Here is a 20,106-nt window from a genome sequence, read left to right on the forward strand (position 1 = left end):
ACAAATGCTCACCATCCAGTATCACTGAGATTGAGCTATATTTCAAACATGAAAAGGTTTAGGAATGTGCTAAGTCGGTACGCCTAAAACAACTAAAACTGATTAATTAGGCGACATCTGAAGGCAGTTGTTTACATTGAGTTGGATTTATGGGTATCAGGGTACGAGGCATGCACTGCTTTGTTTTGGTCTATGATTAAAAAAATCCCAAGAAAATACATTGCATGTATGCTGTTGCGTCATAAAATGTAAAAAAATAAAAAATAAACCTTCAAGGAGTATTAATGCTTGTGCAAGGCACTAGAGACACCCAGTACTTCATTTAATCAATCTGATGCAAATAAATGATGAAATGCCCAGAGAAGTGTAACATTTTCAGTAGTTTTATTGAAAAATGCCTCTTCCGTTTCAGAAATAAATAAGAAAATAAGGCTGTGTGTAAATTCACAAATGTGCAGTTGAAACAGTTGAATAAAGCAATCCTATATGCATAGTCTTGCCACCAAATCCAAACTGCCTTGACAGAAAAACAAAGCAAAAAAAACTATATTCTGACTTCAGTAAATATACAACATAATCATGCAATTTAACATTTGGTAACACAGCCAAAATACAGATTTGATTTGTTACAGTTGGTCAGATTATCGTATTGTATACAGGCGGCAAAGAACGGCACAATACCAAAATCGTTGGGCATAAAATAGTTTGTTCGCAACCTAAGGAGAATCTGAAATAGCTTAACGTTTTGAAATCGGACTGAATGAATGCAGGCGTATGGTCACGGTCTACAATCACACATATTGAACTACTTTGTTTGTTTTTCACATGATGAATGCTTCACAAACTAGAGTCTGATGAGCACTTGCAGATATATTACATGCAGGCACTGAAGGGAAACACATAGCAAGCACACAGGTTTGTAGAAAAGCATTCTAGTCATCTCGCTATACTTTCTTGTGTCCAAAAGAAAATATTTATATATATATATATATATATATATATATATATATATATATATATATATATATATATATATATATATATATATATATATATACGTATGTTCAATAGAACCAGAGGTATCAAACCCATATAAGTATTAGTTTTGATCTGTGTATCCTCATTAAAGTGTTTTGGATTTCTTTACTCTGAGAGATGCTGTTTGGAGCTATGATGCCAGTTTTCCTGCATTGTCTGATTGTAGTGATCTCTGTCTTCGCTGGCCTCTGGAGTCACCACGTGACTGTATTGTCTCAAACTCTCCCACTGGCTCCACAGGTATAGACTCTACTTCAGGTGCAGGCTGGTAGTGGGTGGCTAAAAGAATATTTGGCCAATTAAAGGAAAATAATAATAAAACAACTGAGGTGGATTCAACATAATGTTACATGAACAGTTTTAATATTACACTGTAGACTTAACAAATGTCACTATTAGAAATAGAAATGATTGCCTCCTTAAGTACCAAAAACACATCTGAAAATAAAACCTGCTTTCAATTTAATTTAGAACTTTTATAGTAAACTATATTATATTTAAAAAGTGGTAAAATGACCAGCTTATACCACTGCAAAAAAAAACAAGAACTGGCAGGAGAAACACATCTTTTCAATAAGTTGACCAATGTACACAAATACCATGATAATTAAAAGAACAAATGAAACATGCTTGAGTCTGAATCAAAGCTATAAAGGCCACTAAAGCGTCATAAACGGGTTATGCTGGGTGTAAGTAAGCAGTGGGTTATGAGGCACAAGCTCAATGAAAAGGTTAACATGATTTTTTAAATTTTTCTTATTAGTAAAATGTCCCGGTTCAGTCATTTACAAGGCAAAACAAAAAAAAAAATATGAAAGCTGTATTTACACCTTTGTATTAATGTTCTGATATCCTCTTTGTTAGTAATTATGTTGGCTGGTGTTTGTACATGCTGCCTCCTTCGTAGAAAATGCTCAGTCTCAGTTTTTCTTTTTTTCCCATCGCTTTGTGGTTCAATATGCAAACAGGCCAGCAGGTTGCCATCAATGTAGCTTGAAGCCTTGACATCGTGTTAGTGCCAGCACACTCCATTTTTCTTTCTTTTTCTCATTGTTTTTTTTTTGGTTTTTTCCCCGCTTTTGTAACGTTAAATATGTCCGTGGTGATTATTCAAGCAACTGGGCAAACATCTGAGAAACAGGACCTCAGCATGTAAGCGGCACAGATGACTTAGTAGAGAGCGTGCTATGCCAAACCTGAAAACAGTTCAAAAAGGGAGTAAGTTATTAGCATCCCAATTAATGCAATCTAAGTCATCATACATCATCAGCTGATTGCTTCCATGCAACTTTCAGAACTAAACATCAAATGCATGGAGGTATTAACATGTAGCATTTCACAAGGGTTCACAAGTGGGTAAAGTTTGAGTCTGTCTAACAGAGATCAGCTAATTTAAAAAAAATAACAGCCTATTTTCTCAGGTACAGGTAGAATAACTGCATTTTAGGCCATGCATGTTAGTTTGGTATTAGAACAAATTTGGGTTTTGCCTCACCAGCTTAATATTTTACCCTATACAATCACCTCCCTGTCTGTCTCTGTTATGCGATCTGCTTTGCACACTGATAGCCACACAACTTGAAACACCAGCTTTCAATTTTTTTGACTTTCATAGCTAAGTTTATGAAACAGAACTACTTTTTTCAATTTGTTTTTCCTCCACACAACAAACTTGAAATGCATGGAAATATGCTGCAAACTGGATTATCAATAAATCCAATCAAAACAGTAAATTAACAATCTGACGTTTACCCAGCACTAAAGCAAACTGCTCCACATGAAAATGATCATTGATTTTATTATACTTATTGACTAGGACATGGACATCAATAACCATGTTTCCATCCAATTCTCACTTTTAAAATGTTACCAAAATGAAAATGCAAACTAGACATTTATCTATCTATCGGTGTGGACCTAATTAACCAGGCTACAAAAAGCGTAATTTTCTCAGTAGTTGATGATACGCATGGCCGTATTAAACAGGAAGTAGAGGTTGCAAACTAGCATGGACCACTCATCTAAATAAAAGAAAAAGTAGAGATGTTTTTAGGAATGTGTTGCTATCAGGCAAATCAACTAGCATTGGCGATGTTACATGTTGTCCGGAGACAAAGGGAGAGAAATACGTTTTTATGTGCAGTATGGGAATATCCGGGAAGACGCCGACAGCGGAAACAGCTGATCAGTCAAGTGAGAATTCATTCGCCAAATGTGTTTCCGTCTCCCATTTAGCTCATTAACTCTTTTTCACAAAAGCCAAAAACCACCTTAAGCGAGCATAAAGATATTTGCGAAATTGAGGAAGTTATTTTGAATTTGGGCATTACCATTAACATTTTCTAATGCAATACTTTAAAATGCTGATTCAAAAAAAAAAACCTTTGATGGAAACATGACTAATGACTGATCAGCAGCTTGGACTAAAGAAACCTGGCTGTGGCATCTCTAGCACCAACTGTTTCAATGTTTCATGAAGATAAATCTCACACTATGACTGTTGTGTGCTTTAGAATTAACATTAACTTGAGTGGAGGAAAAAGGTACGTGTGAGACCACTGCTAATAATTCCTGGAATCCTGGAAACAGATTTTAATACTGATCCTATTATATTTGCTTTTAAGGTGTCCATGTAAACTTGATTTGTCTTTTTCTTAATGTCTTTCCTATTTTTTGTTTGAACTTTTACTGCTTTTAATTTAACCTGCAGAAGTATTGGATGATTAAGAATATGAATTAATGCCACTGTTAGTAATGGGAGCTTCAGAGACATAGTTACTAAGTAGAATGCAGACACATACTGTACTCATAAAACCACAATCACTGTCACATTTCGCAAAATAAAGGCTCCTATTTTACATCAAATTGTGTTATGTTAAGTTTTTGACACCACTTTATTCTGCTGTGACATTTAATTTACAAGAGCTCTGAAACCATTTTATCGAAGTTATAGTTAATTTTTCCAGACATCTGACTACAAAGAAATGACACCTCTTCACAACTGACGTATTTTAGGGTGACATTCGTAACGCCATTTCATGTGGACCCATAAATCATTCAGACATAAAATTGGCTTCTAAACTAAAGCGTTGAACCAGGGTAGAGTCCTACAGACAACCAGTTTTAAATCAGATATTCTAATACTTTGTGACAAACGGCCTGTCACAAAGGCACGTTTTAGGAATAAGAGGAATTGATTAAGAATTTCAAAATATAATGGTCCTACACATAAAGCAGTATGATAGCACCGGCAGAACTGGCCCAAAAGAGTTGTTAGCTGAAAATTTGAGATACAGTTAAGGTGTCTGCTAAATAATATTCTTAGATTCGTCCTATTTCTTAAAGCTATGACTTTCATACAGCAAGCATGTGTCCTTGGAAGCAAAGTAAAATAAGGGTTGTGTAAAACTATTTGCACAATAGTGTTTATGAACATTGGCTTTTTAGTTGAGATCTTGGAAGGAAATCCATGTTAGCAGCGTCGTTTTACAGTTAGGCAGCTTTCTGTAGGCACGCAGCAAAAATGGAACAGTAATGGGAATTATATGAAAGTTCAGTTTTTAAAATGCATTTTTCCTAGTTCTTCACACTGGGTCTGAATATAGTTTAAAAACTACTATGAACCCCTGCATAAAGACCTCCATACATCATCAGTAAAGTATAGCAACGAGTTGCAAATGTAATTAGTCTCTATATGTTTCGACTATTTTCTCGTATCAAACCATGCAGGACTGGGACAGTATTGGGTGTACCTGTGTATCCTTGACCGTTGTAAGGAATGCCAACACACTGAGAGGAATCGCAGTATCCAGGGGGTCCTGGGGGTCCCCTCACACCTGCAATACCTTGACGGCCTGGAGGCCCACGAGGCCCAGAGGAGCCAGAAGGACCTGGGGGACCTGTTCTCGACTCTCCTGGTGGCCCTGCAAAAGAGCGTGGGGCCTGTTTAGGAAGGGGTGTCCATCTGGAGCTCTACTGACATCACCTATAAGCTTTCTGTGGAAACAGTTGGGGTCACGGAGCCGCAGCTTCAATTTTTCAACTTCTCAATTAGAGAGTTTGACTACGAAAGAACAAAAAAAAAAAAAAAAAGCAGAGGTGCAGTCTGGGGCTGAGTGGAGTTACCCCCAGCTCGTCTGTCTAGACGGCACAAAGTCAGGATGGAATTTTCCCCTCTTTTTTTTTCCCCTCTCCTCTAAGTGAGTCCATGTGTTGTCAATGAAGCCACCAAGGAAAGCTCATTCTACAACAATCTAAATCTCCCCCCCACACACACACACACACACACGCGCGCATAAAACTGAATCATCAGTGTGGACTTCCTCCCACTGGTCCATGGTGTTTTCTCACTTCATTCAGAAACAGAGTCTTCAGTGTTTGCTATTGAGCGACAGACATAAGTAAAAGGTTCCTGTTGCTTAGAGATGAGCTCCAAAAAAAAAGGACATTTTGAATATCTCCACTAAAGAAATGCTTTTAAGAAAACAGCTTTTCATCTTTAACTAAGAATGGACAGAGGTTGTTAATTTAGCTTCATTTTGTACTTTTTGTATAAAAGACCACCAATAACTCCAGATATTCAAATGCTCAGCGGGAACCCTGATATAGATATGGCATACCCCTCCCCCCCCCACCCCTAAAAAAGAAAAAAAAAAAGGGAAATATGTCCTGCGGTTGCTCAAATGAAGCTATTGAATTATATGTACAGTCTGTGCTTTGGTGTGGATAAAAACACAACAGAAGAGGTTTTATGTTACTGACTCTCGCTGACTAGCTGCTGCTGGAGGAGAAGTTTAATCTGATTTGGTGAATTTGGCCCCATTGCATTTAAATATTGTAGTTAAAGTTGATATTCTTGTTCATAAAACAGGAGGATATTAACTGTATTAACCTGGAGGTCCAGCTGGCCCTCTTTGTCCTCTGATATCATTTCCTGGAGGTCCTCTTTCTCCTTTCTCTCCTGGTATACCTGCAAAATAATAACGAAAAAAGGGATTAAACTCAAACACGGTTAGCGCGCCATTCTCCCCACTGTGAAACATGGTGGTGGGAGCATCATGCTGTAGTTATTAAGATTTTGCTGTCATTTTTAATGAAAATAATTTAGCCATTAATTTGTGTTGCCCAACATTAAGATTATCATAAGGAGACCGCTGCTATGGATGCTACATATCCCCGTGAGACTGCAAAGGAGCACCTCTTTCTCCTTGATTTCCGGGCAATCCAGGGCTGCCAGGGAATCCAGACCGCCCGGGTTGTCCGGGCTCTCCTCGGGATCCGGGGTTGCCAGGGGGGCCGGGGAGACCAGGAGGCCCAGGAGTGTTGCTGCTATATCCGGAGGGAATCTGGTTGAGCAGTTGGTCAATTCTGCTCATCTGGCCTGCAAAACAAAATAAAAAAAGCATTCAAAAAGATGAATTTAATCCGGTTGCTCTTGTCAAGGACAATTAAACTGTCAGAGGCTTGAAAGATGTCTTGCTCACTGTTCACAAGCTGTTCACAAACTTGTCTGGCAATGGAACGCATCATGTTCTGGGATGCAAAATCTCCCTGGAAATCAAGCACAGCGTCATAAGGACAAGGGTCTTTTTTTCCTATTGGTTAAATGTGTAATATTTGCATTTAAGTACATTACATACCCTCTCTCCCTTTTCTCCTTTAATGCCAACGGGTCCCTTGTGAACAAAACGAAAAAAACGTCAAATCAAGCTTCAAACTTTTTCTCTCAGCAAATATTTTCATTTCTGTGTTCAGTACGTACTGGGCTTCCCGGGTCTCCTGGTTTGCCTGGTTTGCCGGTTATTCCTGGTACACCTGGATTTCCAGGGCTTCCCTACAAAAACAAAAAAAAACAAATGTCCTTTTAAAAGAAAATAAATCTAAAGGGCAAGAGCATTTAACTCCTGCTCCCAGTTAACAGTTGTATAACAAGCGTCAAGTTGGGATTTGTGCTCTGACATCTGCAGTGGGGAAAATCAGCTGCCAAGAACAATGGAGTACATGGAAGTGCATGTACACTAACCATCACGCTAATGGCTCCTGTGGCTCGCTGGATGCTATAGACCATGTGCGCTCTGTTAACATGATGGCTGGATTAAGCAGATTCAGACCTCCGCAAACCACAGCAAAAGGGAAAATGAGGGATGCATGCATCTTTCTCACAACTGTGGGAGAGCCAGTCTGGTTTTTATGTGCTGTTCCAGCAGAGTGGAATTGTGGAGCCAGAGGAGCAGTTTTTTGTTGTTTTTTTCTCAGATATACAATATCAGTAAAATAAAGCACTAAGCGATATTTATTTGGTACTCATAGACACTCACCATGGGCCCTGATGGGCCTCTAGGTCCAGATGGCCCCTCTTTTCCTGGTGGCCCCTTCAGAAGAAACAACATGCAGTCTTGTGAGTTAGAGCTCCTTGGGGAGCGTGATCGTTTTAATACATCACTGTCATGATCTAGGTTTGTTTGTTTTTCTACCATAAGTGTGCCCTTTTTAGGTGAAGCAGTAGCACCTTTTACAGACTAAAATAATGCAGTTCAACGCCACAAAGAAATTCTAACTCAAGACCCCATCTAAGGCACGACGTGAAAGAGCCTGATCCATTTAAGGGCTTCTGACTCCGTATGTACTCTATGAAAACGTGGAAATCTTACCCGAGCTCCGTTTGGTCCAACAGGGCCCAGAGGACCGCGTGGCCCAGGAGGACCCTGGGAAAAAAAGAAACGCAGTTCATCAAAATTCGATCATCAAAAACTGTGGACATTTATGTAGCTCCCCCATGCCTCCAAATGCTTTAGATATGTTGAAAGGTCTGCGCTTTTGTACTCATTTAGCCAAAGATAACACGTTATTTTGCTTGTAAAAACTGGAAAGAGTCTCCCGTGCCTCGTATCGCCGTTGTTGTTCTATAAGAAGCGGCATTAGCTTAAGATGCTGCTTTGAATGTCACAGAATGGGACTTTCTCCCATATTTGTTCATTACAAGCACAGGCAAGGGTGATTCCCTCACCAGCTGAGTTGAATGAATGACATCAGCAGGATGAAATCACCCCCTCACCACATGACTTCCAGCCAATGCATAATGGGTCCAACTTAACTGCTGACAGAAATGTAAAGGACCTCTCTGAACTTTGGCTGTAGTTAAATGTAATTGTTGTTCTCGAGGTTACGCTATCTGATGGAGATTAAACACCTAAACGTCTGCTTAAGCTTTTCTAAATCCAGATTTGCTTCTGAGGATGTTCCACAGACTACAGTAACTCGACTCTATTCTTTGTGATAATTTCAGGCATAACTTTTCTTAAATCGCTTGTCACTCATGTGGATGATTTAAGAGCACTGGTCTCCCTAAGGGTTGGGCATGATGAAGTCCCCCAAACACACTGCGGTTTCACTCTGACTGTCGAACTAAATTCACGTTCCAGTATGAACGCAGCTCCTCCATGAAAAGTTTATAGTTTTCTGATCATAAACCACAAATGAATAAAAAGTTCTTACTTGCAGACCAGGAATGCCTTGATCTCCACGATCTCCCTTAGGTCCTGGGCGACCCTGAGGAAGAAGAAAAGACAGGAATGCAATCAGCTCTTAAGTCTTTGCCTTACCCATTCATTCGCTCTGTGTTTGTGATTAATGGCGTGTTTTCACAAGAAGAGTAAAAAAAGAAATAACAAAGCTGTCTGGATGTCTGGCTGGAGGAAAAGGGGAGTGTGATGCGTTTTGACGTCAGTTATAAATCCCACTCCGTGCTGACGTGCAGCCGAGATCGTATCAGGCATTCTTAGCCAATTGGAACGTGGGCAGTGATTGCAGATGCCGCAATCAACAAAACCCAATTTACTGCGAGCATCATTTGTCTGCAGACTCAGCGCAAATTGACTCACAGGCTCTCCGGGCCGAGAAAGTCCTGTAGGGCCTTGTGGACCTGGTGGTCCCATCGCGCCTGGGGCTCCTGTATCACCGCGTGGACCCATTGGACCCTACAGCAAGACACAAATCATCAGCAAGGTGTTAGAAAACCACAATATTTGGAAAGAGAGGTACGGTCAAACTTAATTAGAACTATATCTGCACTAACAGCTATTTTTTTTTTTTAACCATGACAGATTTAGGAAATGGACCTTTAAAATATTTGACAGGGGCCTCCTTGAAATTTATTGAGGGAAAATATACATTTAACTGTTTTCAGATGTGTGCAATTTTCAAGAGCAGCAGCAATTGCACTTTAAAAGTCTGACCTCGGTAATCGCTTTCTTTATTATCTGATCGCTGCTGATGCTATAGACTTACAGTGCCTCACAAAAGTATCAATACTGCTTGAATTCGTATACATTTTGTCATGATACAACCACAAACTTCACAGTATTTTACTGTGATATTATGTGATAGGCCAACACAAGGTAGTGCATAATCATACAACACAAGGACAACCATACATGATTTCAGAAATGGTTTGCAAAGATAAATCTGAAAATGGTGGCATGAATTTTTATTCGGTACCTAGATTTAATACTTTGTAAAACCAGTTTTTAATTGTTATTACAGCTGCAATTGTCTTAGAGTTTGTCTCTACCCACTTTGTCTACTTAGAAACTGAAAGGCTTGCCCGTTCTTGTTTTTAAAATTGCTCAAGCTCAGTCAGATTAACCAAAAATTGAACAAACAAAGGAATCTGTAAGAGCGATTTTCAAGTCATGCCCAAAGTTCCCATTTGTATTTAGGCATAAGCCATTTAAAAACCTGAATATGGTTTGATCTAAATCATGCCATTTTTGCCCTAGCTGTATGTTTAGGAAGATGAATTTCTGGCAAAGTCTTTTGCAACATCTATCAAGTTTTCCCCTGGATTTACCTCCATCCATATTCCTATCAATTTGCTGACCCTGCTGAAGGAAAACATCCCCACAGCATCATGCTGCCACCATCGTTTTCAAGGTGCATTCGGAGTGTTAGTTTTCTGCTACACATAGCCGTTTACATGCAGGCCCAAAAGGTCAAAGTTGATCTCATCTGACCACAGCACCTTTTCCAACCTTTGCTTATTTTGTTGTTTTTGTTAGTTTTGTTTTTTCTTCTGTAGGACTGCACATTATCAGAAAATCTTGCAATAGTGATAATATTGCAATGACAATATAATATAATAATAGTTGCAATATATGCTTATATTCTTTCTTCCTGTCGTTTTCATCTGCGCCTCCATCTCTCTGTGACCTTTAGCTTTGTTTGCCAAAGTCATCTGTGTTCAGTGTGAGCATCTGTTGCGGTAAGACGGTCCAATTGGCTAAATATTAGGTTAGCATGTAACATTAAAGTTCAGCTCACTTGAAATATATTAGCCGATAATTCTCACACTCCACACAGTACTTAGCAACATGAATATCGCTCAGTATGCGTCTGTTGCACTGGCGATATATTTGCAAAATAATGTGCAGCCTTACTCTTCTGTAAAAGCCAGATTTGTGACGTGAACAACAAACGGTCCTGTTGACAGAACTCTGCAGCTCATCCAGAGTTGCCATGTGCCTCATGGCTGCACGGGAAGTTTATTAGTTTATCCCTAGTTTATCCTGAGACTTGACACACAAGTGGACTTTATTTACTAATCAGATGACCGAAACAGACGTATGAATACCTTTGCACGGCACTGTGCAAACACAAACCCTGTCACGACGTTGTTATAGCACGCATGCTAACGAATTTCAGCATGCTATGAGTGATGTTGAACTCACAGGGTTCCCAGGTGTTCCTCTATCTCCTCGGGGTCCTTTAGAACCGGGGCTGCCCTGGAAAAAAGTGAATTGGCAGAAACACAGAGGGAGTGTAACAACAGAAGCAGATTCTAAAGCCCTAAAACACCAGGCATTAAGAATTCCTTGCTGGGCCTAAGTAAGTTTACTGAGTACACATAACGCAGACTGTTGTTTTATCGTGAAGCATTTATCTCTTGACACTCATCTCTGAGCACTCATTTCTTTACAAGATGTAAGCCTCGTTCTCTTTACTGCTTTCTCCAGATGGAGGAGGGAAGAAAAAAAAATGATTTCGCAAGAAACTGCGTTTGCGTCAAACTGTGCAGTTAACCGTGCAACTCTAGCAGAGGACTGTGTGGCTTTATCATCATCTTCAAAACATCTAAGACGTCTGAGAAAACAATTTTATCATGTGAGGACAGACAAAAAGTAGTGATGGTGAGGTTTACCGAAGGTCCGGGGGGCCCCTGGGGGCCAATGCTGTCCTGTGTACAAGTACAGGAGTGGGGAAGGGAAGGACACTTGGCCTCATCTCGCTGGAAGGAAAAAACAAGATGAAGAGATAGGAATGTAACAAACATGCTCACGTTGGTTTTATTATACCCCACTTTAAGCTCTCTAATACTTGAGAACATTTCCTGGCAATCTGAAGCATTCAAATCGGAAATTAATTGTATGCCCTTATCCTGAAAATCCCTGTCTTTTACTTTGCTAGGGATTCATTAGAGAAAGTTTTGAAACCTACTAAAGGTCAGCATGGAATGATAAAAGTGAATGGGACAAGCAAAATGGGGCTCTAAGACCAGCATGCTGCAGAGACCTTCCACATTTCTGGATTGGAGTCCCTCAGCATAATGAGTTACGTAATGCTCCAGTCATTGATGTGATGTATTAATATCTAAGGCAAATTACACATCAATTGCCTGTAATTGCCTAAATGTGCAAGCACCCGGTATTCCCCACAGAACAGAAATGAATGTTATTTATTGTCTGCTATGTGAGCCAAAGGGGGTCTTGTTATCATGCAATTGGGAATCATGATTCAAAGAGTCAAATTACCAGAATTACCATAAATACGGCGTTCTTTCCAGTTCAGTTCAGATGGGTTTTTTTAAACAGCTATTTTTAGTGATACACCAAGAAATTGTGTAGTGTTGGAATTGGATGATTTGTATCTCGATCGGCCCCGACTCTTTTTCCCATTTGTGAATACACCATTCTAAAAACTACCAGATCAAACTGACAAAAACTCTCTTCATTGTAGCTGGGCTGTTTTCTCTATAAGATCCATGTTTAAAATAAAGTCAGGAGAACTGCAGAGATTTTTTTAGAAAGCTATTTAAAAGGAACATGATTTTCAGGAGTTAACAGGAAGGCTGATGGGAGCAGATCAAAATTGCTTCTTTTGAACTTTCCTCCACTATCATATAACATGCTGGATTTATAAATGTCAGATTGTATTTGCTAATCTAAGAGTTAATGATCTAAATTCTCAAGGGAACACAAAGACTGCTTTTAGTAAGGCTAGCTGCATCCACTGCATGTATAGCAAATAAAAGATGATAACAACCTAAAAAGTTAATTCCATTACCATTTGTCTTTGCTTTTACATAGTACAAAATATTAAAACTGTTAAAATGGTGTCAGCAGTGACATTGTGTAATTTAGCGGTACAGCAGATACCCCTATATATGTAGTCTAATAGTCCCTGACACAGCTATCCAGGGTTCAATCCCTGACCTTGGTATATTTGTTGTATATCTTCACACTTTTCTCTCTGCCAATATATTGCCTGATTACTGTAAATAAAGGCCACAAAAACTTCCCAAAAACGTATCTGCAGTTCACACCAGAAATTAGGCACAAATTGATGGTTGAGCATCTGCATCTGATTTCCAGTAGACAACCATGTACAAATACTATAAAATCAACTTTTCTGGAAGCAAGATGCATATTCCACAAGGCATGGGAGAAATTCTAATATTTCAATATCCACCTCATTCCTTTTTTGAATTGTTTGGAAATCTAAGATGACACTTACTGTGGCTGGCAGCTCGCAGCATTTGTCCCGGCTAATCCAGCTCAAGCTGCAGACAATATCGAACATCTGGAGTTGGAACTACAAGATACAAGATGAGGGAGAAACACATTGAAGTGCGTTTCAAATGATTCCCATTCATAACAAAAAAAAAATACACAGTTGAAACAAAATACAATAGGATTCTTGCAGATGTAGAGGCTTGCAGACTTCTATTCTAAAAGCCAACCCTGGGAATTGTTAAAAATTTAACTGATGCATTCATGCACATCAGGTTTTAGATATTCATTGTTTTGAACACTGTGAGATCCTCTTCCAGATGTCACTTTTGCATTTTTAACAAGTTTGGCTTTTTTTTTTTTTTTTGCTCTTACTGTTGCGGAGGCCTTCCTTGAACCTGAAGACTTCACCATCTTGCCAAGCACTTCGTAGCCCTCCAGGGTGATGTTGTTGGCCTCCTTGATGGGTTTCTCTGCCACCTCTTGGCAGTCCACAGTGAGTTTGACTTTCTCCGGTGAGACGGTAATGTGAATCTGGAAGAGAAAGACGATAGAGAGGGAGAAGCTTTCAACAAAACATCCTTGTTTTCTTAAAATTCCACCTGTGCCAAATGTATTGATGCACAATTGTCTGGCAAAAGGTACCAAGGACATTGGAAAATAAAAACATGGTGCTGGGACTCATTTGTTTTTCGAAGAGACATGTTTGTACTCCAAAAGAGAACAATGAGGTCTTATAGTAACCGTGTTCCACTTAGTTTGGGTCATATTTAAATTTCAAGTCTTTCAAACACCTTGTTAAGCACAGACGAAATTGCCCTGAAGCTGTTATTGATCTGGCAAAAGATTGACATGAGATGCTTCTAGAAAAGCCAAGACCATAAAAAAACTATACAGCAGTTGGCTATCCATTTCATTTCTGTGATCAAATAACGACAGAGCGAGAAGAAAAAAAAGTGCCAAATTCTTAGCTTTCCTGTGCATAGAGGCCCAATCCACACATCTTGAAACAATATCTTCTGTGGCTCGCCATCAGAAGTCCTACACTTTCCATACTTTTCCCTTTGCAGTTGCAAATTTTCCCCCCACTCGAAAGTCAAACAAGCTCTTTTTATGTCAGGAAAAAGCCAGCTACCATTTCTCTCGACAAAGCTATATCAACCACAAACCAGGCCATAGTTCCTGGCAACCATTCACAAAATTACAGTCTACTTCCTTGGAAGCAGAACAGACTATTTGGTGGACCACAAAGGGGAAAGGGGTGCCATTTACTTGAGGGTCCTGGCATAAATGTAAATAATGGTGCTCTTTAGGGTTCACCAAAACAATTTAGGATGGTACACTTGCATGAATTATGAGTGTGTATATAAATGCTTGTATATACTGCCTCACTGACCATTCACCCTTGTGAAAATACATAAATCGGTGGAATTAAAGCTCTGGGAATACTAGCTTTGGAAAGACCAAGGTTCCTTCAACTGATGATTGTTGTGAGATTGTCCCTCTGCAACAAAGTGTTGAAACAAAGATCCTCTTAATGAATTATTAGCAATGTGTTTTGTTGCTTCAGTTCTTTACACGTTGGCTCCAACTCAACTTTAACAGATTTAACATCTTTGCATGACTCCCAACAGATAAATTATATTGTTCTTGGCTTCATCTTTGCTGTTCTGTCGTCTTTCAAAATCCCAAACCTCGAAGACAGTTTTAATTTCATCAATGTAGGAACAATAAAAATTTTGTCTTCTTTATGAAAAAGAGTAACACGTTTGTATTTGCTGGGATTAAACGCAACATACACTGATAAATGATTCTTATTTACATTGGCGTCAAAACGGTGCTTTGACCAATCCAGAAACCCAAAGTTCACATTTATTATCTTATCTTTCTAAAGGGAGGTTCAAGTTTCTGTTTGTACACATAAAGGTTAAAGAAAAAAGTACATCTTGAATTTCCCATATTATTGGCTGGGATTTTTTTTTTCCAATGTGAATATCACATCAGGAAACTGTGGGTGCGTAACAAGGGTCATTTCTAGGGCCATTTAAACCAATGATCTCCCATCTAATGTATATGTACAAATGATGTAATAATCTATTCCTTTGATATTCTGTAATATAACCATGCCTTCAAGCAAATTCATCAGGTGGCTGAATGGTTCCTTACTTGGTGTAAACACGCATTAACATGGTTGTTATAAATAAATAGATTAGTATAAATATCTGTAACACTTGATCCAACCTTTAAACCAAATTTTGAAACCCATGTCTGAAACCTGAGAAAGAAATGGAAATTCAGTCTTTCAACTTTTAATACTGAAGATGCGCTCTTACTAGTAATGCATAGTACATGCTTAAATGCAATGATTATTTCACATTATCTGCAGTGCAGCCGCCTGATCATATTTAATTAAATTTTTTACATTAAGTTTGTGTATTTATACTTGAACCGATCAATATGTATTTTGGTGACTTGTCATTAGGCTGATGAGTGGTCAGCATCATGTACAGGCACCTCTGAGAGTCTTACCACATGTCCAACAGGGATTGGACATGTGGTAAGATAAGAGAATTTACTAATTAGCTCGGAGGAAAATAAAAGCCAACCCTACATCCACTGTCCGACCCAACTCTGTGGTGCCAAGTTATAATATAAAAACTGAATTTTATGCTTTTCTTCAAGAACGGAATATGTTGAAAACCCATAACTCAGGAAGTTTGACATGCAAAATCCTGTTTTTTTTTTTTTTTATTCAGTTGTTGTTTCAAAACCAACATTTTTCTAAAGGCCCATCACTGTCACTGAGATTTCAGCTCCGATGCCAAAAGCACACATTAACTGAGGTCACTCCGAGCGAGCCAAAAAGTTTCAGAAAACCACTGACAACATGTAAACTCACACCAACACCGCAGGCAGCGTTGGCACTTATTCTGCAGACCAACAAATAAGCAGCTAGGTAGACCACTGCGGACCCGCCAGCTCAGGGAACGGCAACACTGCGCCACAAAATAGCCACCCAGCGCACATTCAGACTACAGTCTTCACTACGGCCACAAGCTGAGAGAAGAGAAGCACACTGGCACACGTGCAGACGCAAAGATTAGTCTCTTTCCCAACCAGAGCAGCAAAAAAAAAAAAAAAAAAAAAAAAAGTTTTCCTCAAATACTAAGCCAACATTCTCCAATGTCCCATTCATTTGTGGATCTGCAAATCTTCTGGGTGAATTTTTATGTTGGATGAGAATTTTGCTCATTAAAAAAGGGGTCATTGATTATGACAACCTTGGCGTTAGAAGAAAAAGAACCTATGTCACTGATTAAAGGGGACCCGATATTCTTGTGAGCAAACCTTAAATGCAGTTGGACGGCTGTAGTTTAAACCATCCAAGCCAGCGGGGAAAACATGCTGCCTTCTATTGTTCGGCTTCATGCATCTCATAATGCATAACAAGAAGAGTTTTGTACCTCCTGCTACTTTGCATTGTGCAGGGAGCAATTTGATGTCTTTGTTTGCATCTTGTGAGAAAGCATACGGCTACAGTCTTAAGAAGAGTTGAGCATAAGGATCTAATATTGTGGTTTAACTGCTGAAAAAAAAAGCTGGCTTTTTAAAAAAAAAACAGTACTACCACTGAGAGGTTGGATATTTTTGAGTTGGATGCAAGGTTTTGACAGATGGCATGAAGAGTGGCTAATATTTTTAGGGGCTTCCTCAACAAGACGTATCCCAAGTAGTTAAAGGTCGCAAATCAGTTTTAGAACGGGGCAAAGCCTCAAGTATGGCGGCACCAGAAATAAACGGAACACAAAAATCATTTTGACCAACACAAAAAATGTATCTGAACCAGGTACAATTTGAACCATGCAAAGGCAGTATCACTGAATCATCTTATAAACAAATTATTACGTATTGTGATCTCCTATGTTTAAGGCAGCTGTTCCGTTCTCAGAATCCACTGAATCTGTAGCCATGCGGCTTTCATTAAAAACCCTCAACAACACGTATTCAGTGCTACGAAGAGACTTAAAGTCAAACTGAAAAACCCTCAAGGACATTATGTTTGTCTTTCAAGTCGATCTACTATATCTAATGTTTTGGCCAGTTTCATTACATTGTAATAAATTTGTAGCAAATTGCTTACCTCTGAATCTGTGAGTGGTTTGGAAATCTTGTCCTGAACCATAAGCTTTGCACATTACACCCAGCCACAGAGGCATCATACTTTCACTCCCACCACCAGTATTTAAACTTATTTATGACCTCTGAGGCTCATTTATCAAATTAAGTGCCTTGTCTAAATAAAACAAAGCTTAAATGTCAAATCATAAAAGGGAGGCCCAAAAATCTCTTCGACAGCAAACCAACACTAGGATTGAAAGCAGAGACCTTTTGAAGAGTAACATGAAACTGCTCCACAGCAGAGAACCTCACAATGAGGGGTAATTCATACAGAGTAAATGAGGCGGAAGAGCCACACAGACACACGTAAAAAAAGAAAGAAATTTAAGCGAAAGGAAAAGAATGAAATGGAAGCACTATAAGATCCCCCAATTTACTGGGGAAAGATTCATTTTTCAGAAACATCGCTATGAAGTTCAAACAGATAATTCTTTTTTTTTTAAGAACCATGCAATCTGTTTACCTTATGGAAACTGCCATGGAAAATTCGCTTCACTTGGGCTTCATTAAAGACAGCTCTCTGAATCTCTCCTCGGGTGTCCTTGTTGTAGAATGTGAGAGTTTGGGTGGAGGCTGTAAAGACCAGAGCCTTTGATAAATCACTGACAGTATGCTCCAATGCACGCAACGGTCAGGGCTATAGAGAACACATGCTCGCGGCTTGCAGATATTAGCAGTATTACACAGAATCTTTGCATTCCTTCCCAGTGTGGAAGCACAAACGTATAGCAGATGTTCACGACAATGAAAGCTTTTCATTATAGAATAACATTGAAGGTTATTCCTAATTTATACTGAGGGAAATGTGTTTCAATTTCCATTACAGTCACTAACCCAGCCAGCTTTGAAAAAGTGAGGTGAAGATCCTCTTTAAAGCTCAGCACAGTGCCCTGTTTTCCTACCCTTTCATCTTTTCCACATTTTGTTATGTTACGATCACAGTGTGTTTTATTTGGATTTTATGTGATAGACCAACACAAAGTAGTGCATAACTGAGAAGTGGATGGCGAAAAAAAAGGATTTATCAGAGAAGCAACCATAAGGCTCATGGTAACTCTACAGAAGCTGCATTGGTCCAAATTCAGATGACATATTTTTGAAAATATAGCATTTGAAAGTCATTCTTTGAAATAAAGATAAATATAAGAAGTCTAATTTTCAGTTTGCGGTGAAACAAGTTGGTGGTAGCATCATGCTATGGAAATGTTTTTGTTCCACAGAGACAGGAGAGCTGGTCAGAGTACATTGGGGGATGGATGGAACTAAAAACAGGGCCAGAACGGCAGAAATCCTGCTGGACCCTGCAGAAAACCTGAAACTGGGGCGCAGGTTCTCCTTCCAGCAGGAAAACAACCCTAAACATGATGTTAGTGTTACAATGGAATACTTTAGAGCAAAGCATATTCATGTATTAGAATGGCATAGTCAAAGTGCTGACCCAAATCAAATTAAGAATGTGTTGCAAGAGTTGAAAACTAACAAAAATCCCTAAAACAAAATGCATTAAAGTTTATGCTTTATGTGACAAAATGAGAAAACGTTCAAGGGGTAGGAATACATTTGCAGCTCACTGCATGTCCTACGTCAACCATTTTCTTCTCTGACTGGTTGATGGAAACTTACGATTCATTGTGACTCCGACCTCGGGGTTGTTGCTTTTGTCAGCAATCTGCCAGATATCGAAAGCTTCAGAGGGCGTATCAGGCAAGAGGCGGAGGAGTAGGATGATGGTGTAAGAAGGGGGAAGACCATCTGGATGGATCTCCCTGTTAAGAGTTAAAACATTGTTTGTCATAGTGCTCTTCTCCCTTTGACATTACTGCACCAGCATTAGACGGAAATCCAGCTGCAAACACACAGAATCTGGTTTGTCAAACAGGCTGAAGAACCTTGAAATGATGCCCTCCCGGGCTTTGTCTAAATTGCAGGCATACGGAAAGAGTTTTCCTTGTTCTCTTGTCTCACCGTAGTTCAAAGCGTTTCCACTTGCTTGTACAAGGCAGTGGCTATACCCACACATGCATCATTGTACACCAGGGATCATATTCCCAAATGGTTTAGATAGTCCATCACTTGTGCAAATACCTAATACCACTTTAACGTTGACTATCTAAGGTGATTTTTCTCTCTCCAGTCTAAGGGTGAGGGAACAGTTCATGTAATGACTAAAAGTGTTCGTTAAGATACCACAAAAAACAGCAGAGTGGGCTTAGTACTGGGTACCACTGGGGAAATCCCTTTTCCCACAGAGACAATTTACCATTATTATAAATTATGACTGTGTCCTGAGAAGTATCAGAGAGTATGTAATAGAATAGAGACAAGGTCAGTGTCATTGGGAATAAACACAATGCGAGAGTAACCCACCCTTTATCTTCACACAAACACTGTTTTGCTCAGACTCTTACTTGGTGGGTTGGGTCAGGTAGGAGTCTTTGTGCAGCCTGTAGGCAATGTAGCTGTTAAAGGAACCAGTCTCCATGGACACTCCATTCATGTCTGCGAATGTCCGGTCCGTGATGTTGAAAGCTTCGAGCATTCTGAAGCCTGAAAGGAAGGAATAAACAGGAGCAACAATGAGAAGATGAAAGATTCAAGGAACATGTCGTCTTAGTAAAGTCAACAAGCTCTCTAGGGATTAGTTTATGTACAAGGTGTGGTATTTAAATGCTTACCAGGTGTGGTGTATCCATTGATGTAGATTAGAGGGCAAGCTGCAAGATCACAAGAAGTTATAAGATGTTGGAAAAACAGATTAGGAGTACACCATGTGTTATTCACAGATGTGAGTACATTTATTGGAACCAATGATAAAGATGTGTATAAAGTGTTACTGTATGTATATATATATATATATATATATATATATATATATATATATATATATATATATATATATATATATATATATATATATATATATGTTCAGGATTTGGGTTAATTATATATTCTGGTGCCTGTTGGATCCAGTACCTGTTTAGTTAGCTTATGTTCTGTTGGAGTATATACTATGTGTACTATATGTACATGTACTATATATACTGCTGGAGTATGTTGTCACTATAAATCTTTGGGAAATTTAAAATTTGCTTTAACAACATCTCAT

General features: G+C 39.1%; 1 protein-coding gene across 4 annotated transcripts in view; it reads right to left on the reverse strand.

Moving 5' to 3' along the window:
• Window positions 1-367: 367 nt before the first annotated feature.
• Window positions 368-20,106, reverse strand: part of col12a1a (collagen, type XII, alpha 1a) — a 69,247-nt gene continuing 49,508 nt past the window's right edge. For 3 of the 4 annotated variants that reach the window (XM_012862067.3, XM_012862064.3, XM_012862069.3), the window contains 19 exons: window positions 19,676-19,714; window positions 19,409-19,547; window positions 18,624-18,766; window positions 17,464-17,573; window positions 13,197-13,355; window positions 12,826-12,903; window positions 11,234-11,320; window positions 10,764-10,817; window positions 8,919-9,014; window positions 8,533-8,586; window positions 7,689-7,742; window positions 7,356-7,409; window positions 6,800-6,871; window positions 6,678-6,713; window positions 6,522-6,588; window positions 6,236-6,418; window positions 5,930-6,007; window positions 4,791-4,961; window positions 368-1,317 (listed from right to left, as the gene is read on the reverse strand). In XM_012862067.3, the coding sequence (XP_012717521.2) occupies window positions 1,169-1,317; window positions 4,791-4,961; window positions 5,930-6,007; window positions 6,236-6,418; window positions 6,522-6,588; window positions 6,678-6,713; window positions 6,800-6,871; window positions 7,356-7,409; window positions 7,689-7,742; window positions 8,533-8,586; window positions 8,919-9,014; window positions 10,764-10,817; window positions 11,234-11,320; window positions 12,826-12,903; window positions 13,197-13,355; window positions 17,464-17,573; window positions 18,624-18,766; window positions 19,409-19,547; window positions 19,676-19,714 (1,823 nt within the window). In that variant the 3' untranslated portion in view covers window positions 368-1,168. Of the gene's footprint in view, window positions 1,318-1,379; window positions 2,235-4,790; window positions 4,962-5,929; window positions 6,008-6,235; window positions 6,419-6,521; window positions 6,589-6,677; window positions 6,714-6,799; window positions 6,872-7,355; window positions 7,410-7,688; window positions 7,743-8,532; window positions 8,587-8,918; window positions 9,015-10,763; window positions 10,818-11,233; window positions 11,321-12,825; window positions 12,904-13,196; window positions 13,356-17,463; window positions 17,574-18,623; window positions 18,767-19,408; window positions 19,548-19,675; window positions 19,715-20,106 lie in introns of those variants that run through there. The other variant, XM_012862068.3, reaches the window with a different exon arrangement.

Source organism: Fundulus heteroclitus, chromosome 19, assembly GCF_011125445.2.
Source record: "Fundulus heteroclitus isolate FHET01 chromosome 19, MU-UCD_Fhet_4.1, whole genome shotgun sequence".
Classification (NCBI taxonomy): Eukaryota; Metazoa; Chordata; class Actinopteri; order Cyprinodontiformes; family Fundulidae; genus Fundulus; species Fundulus heteroclitus.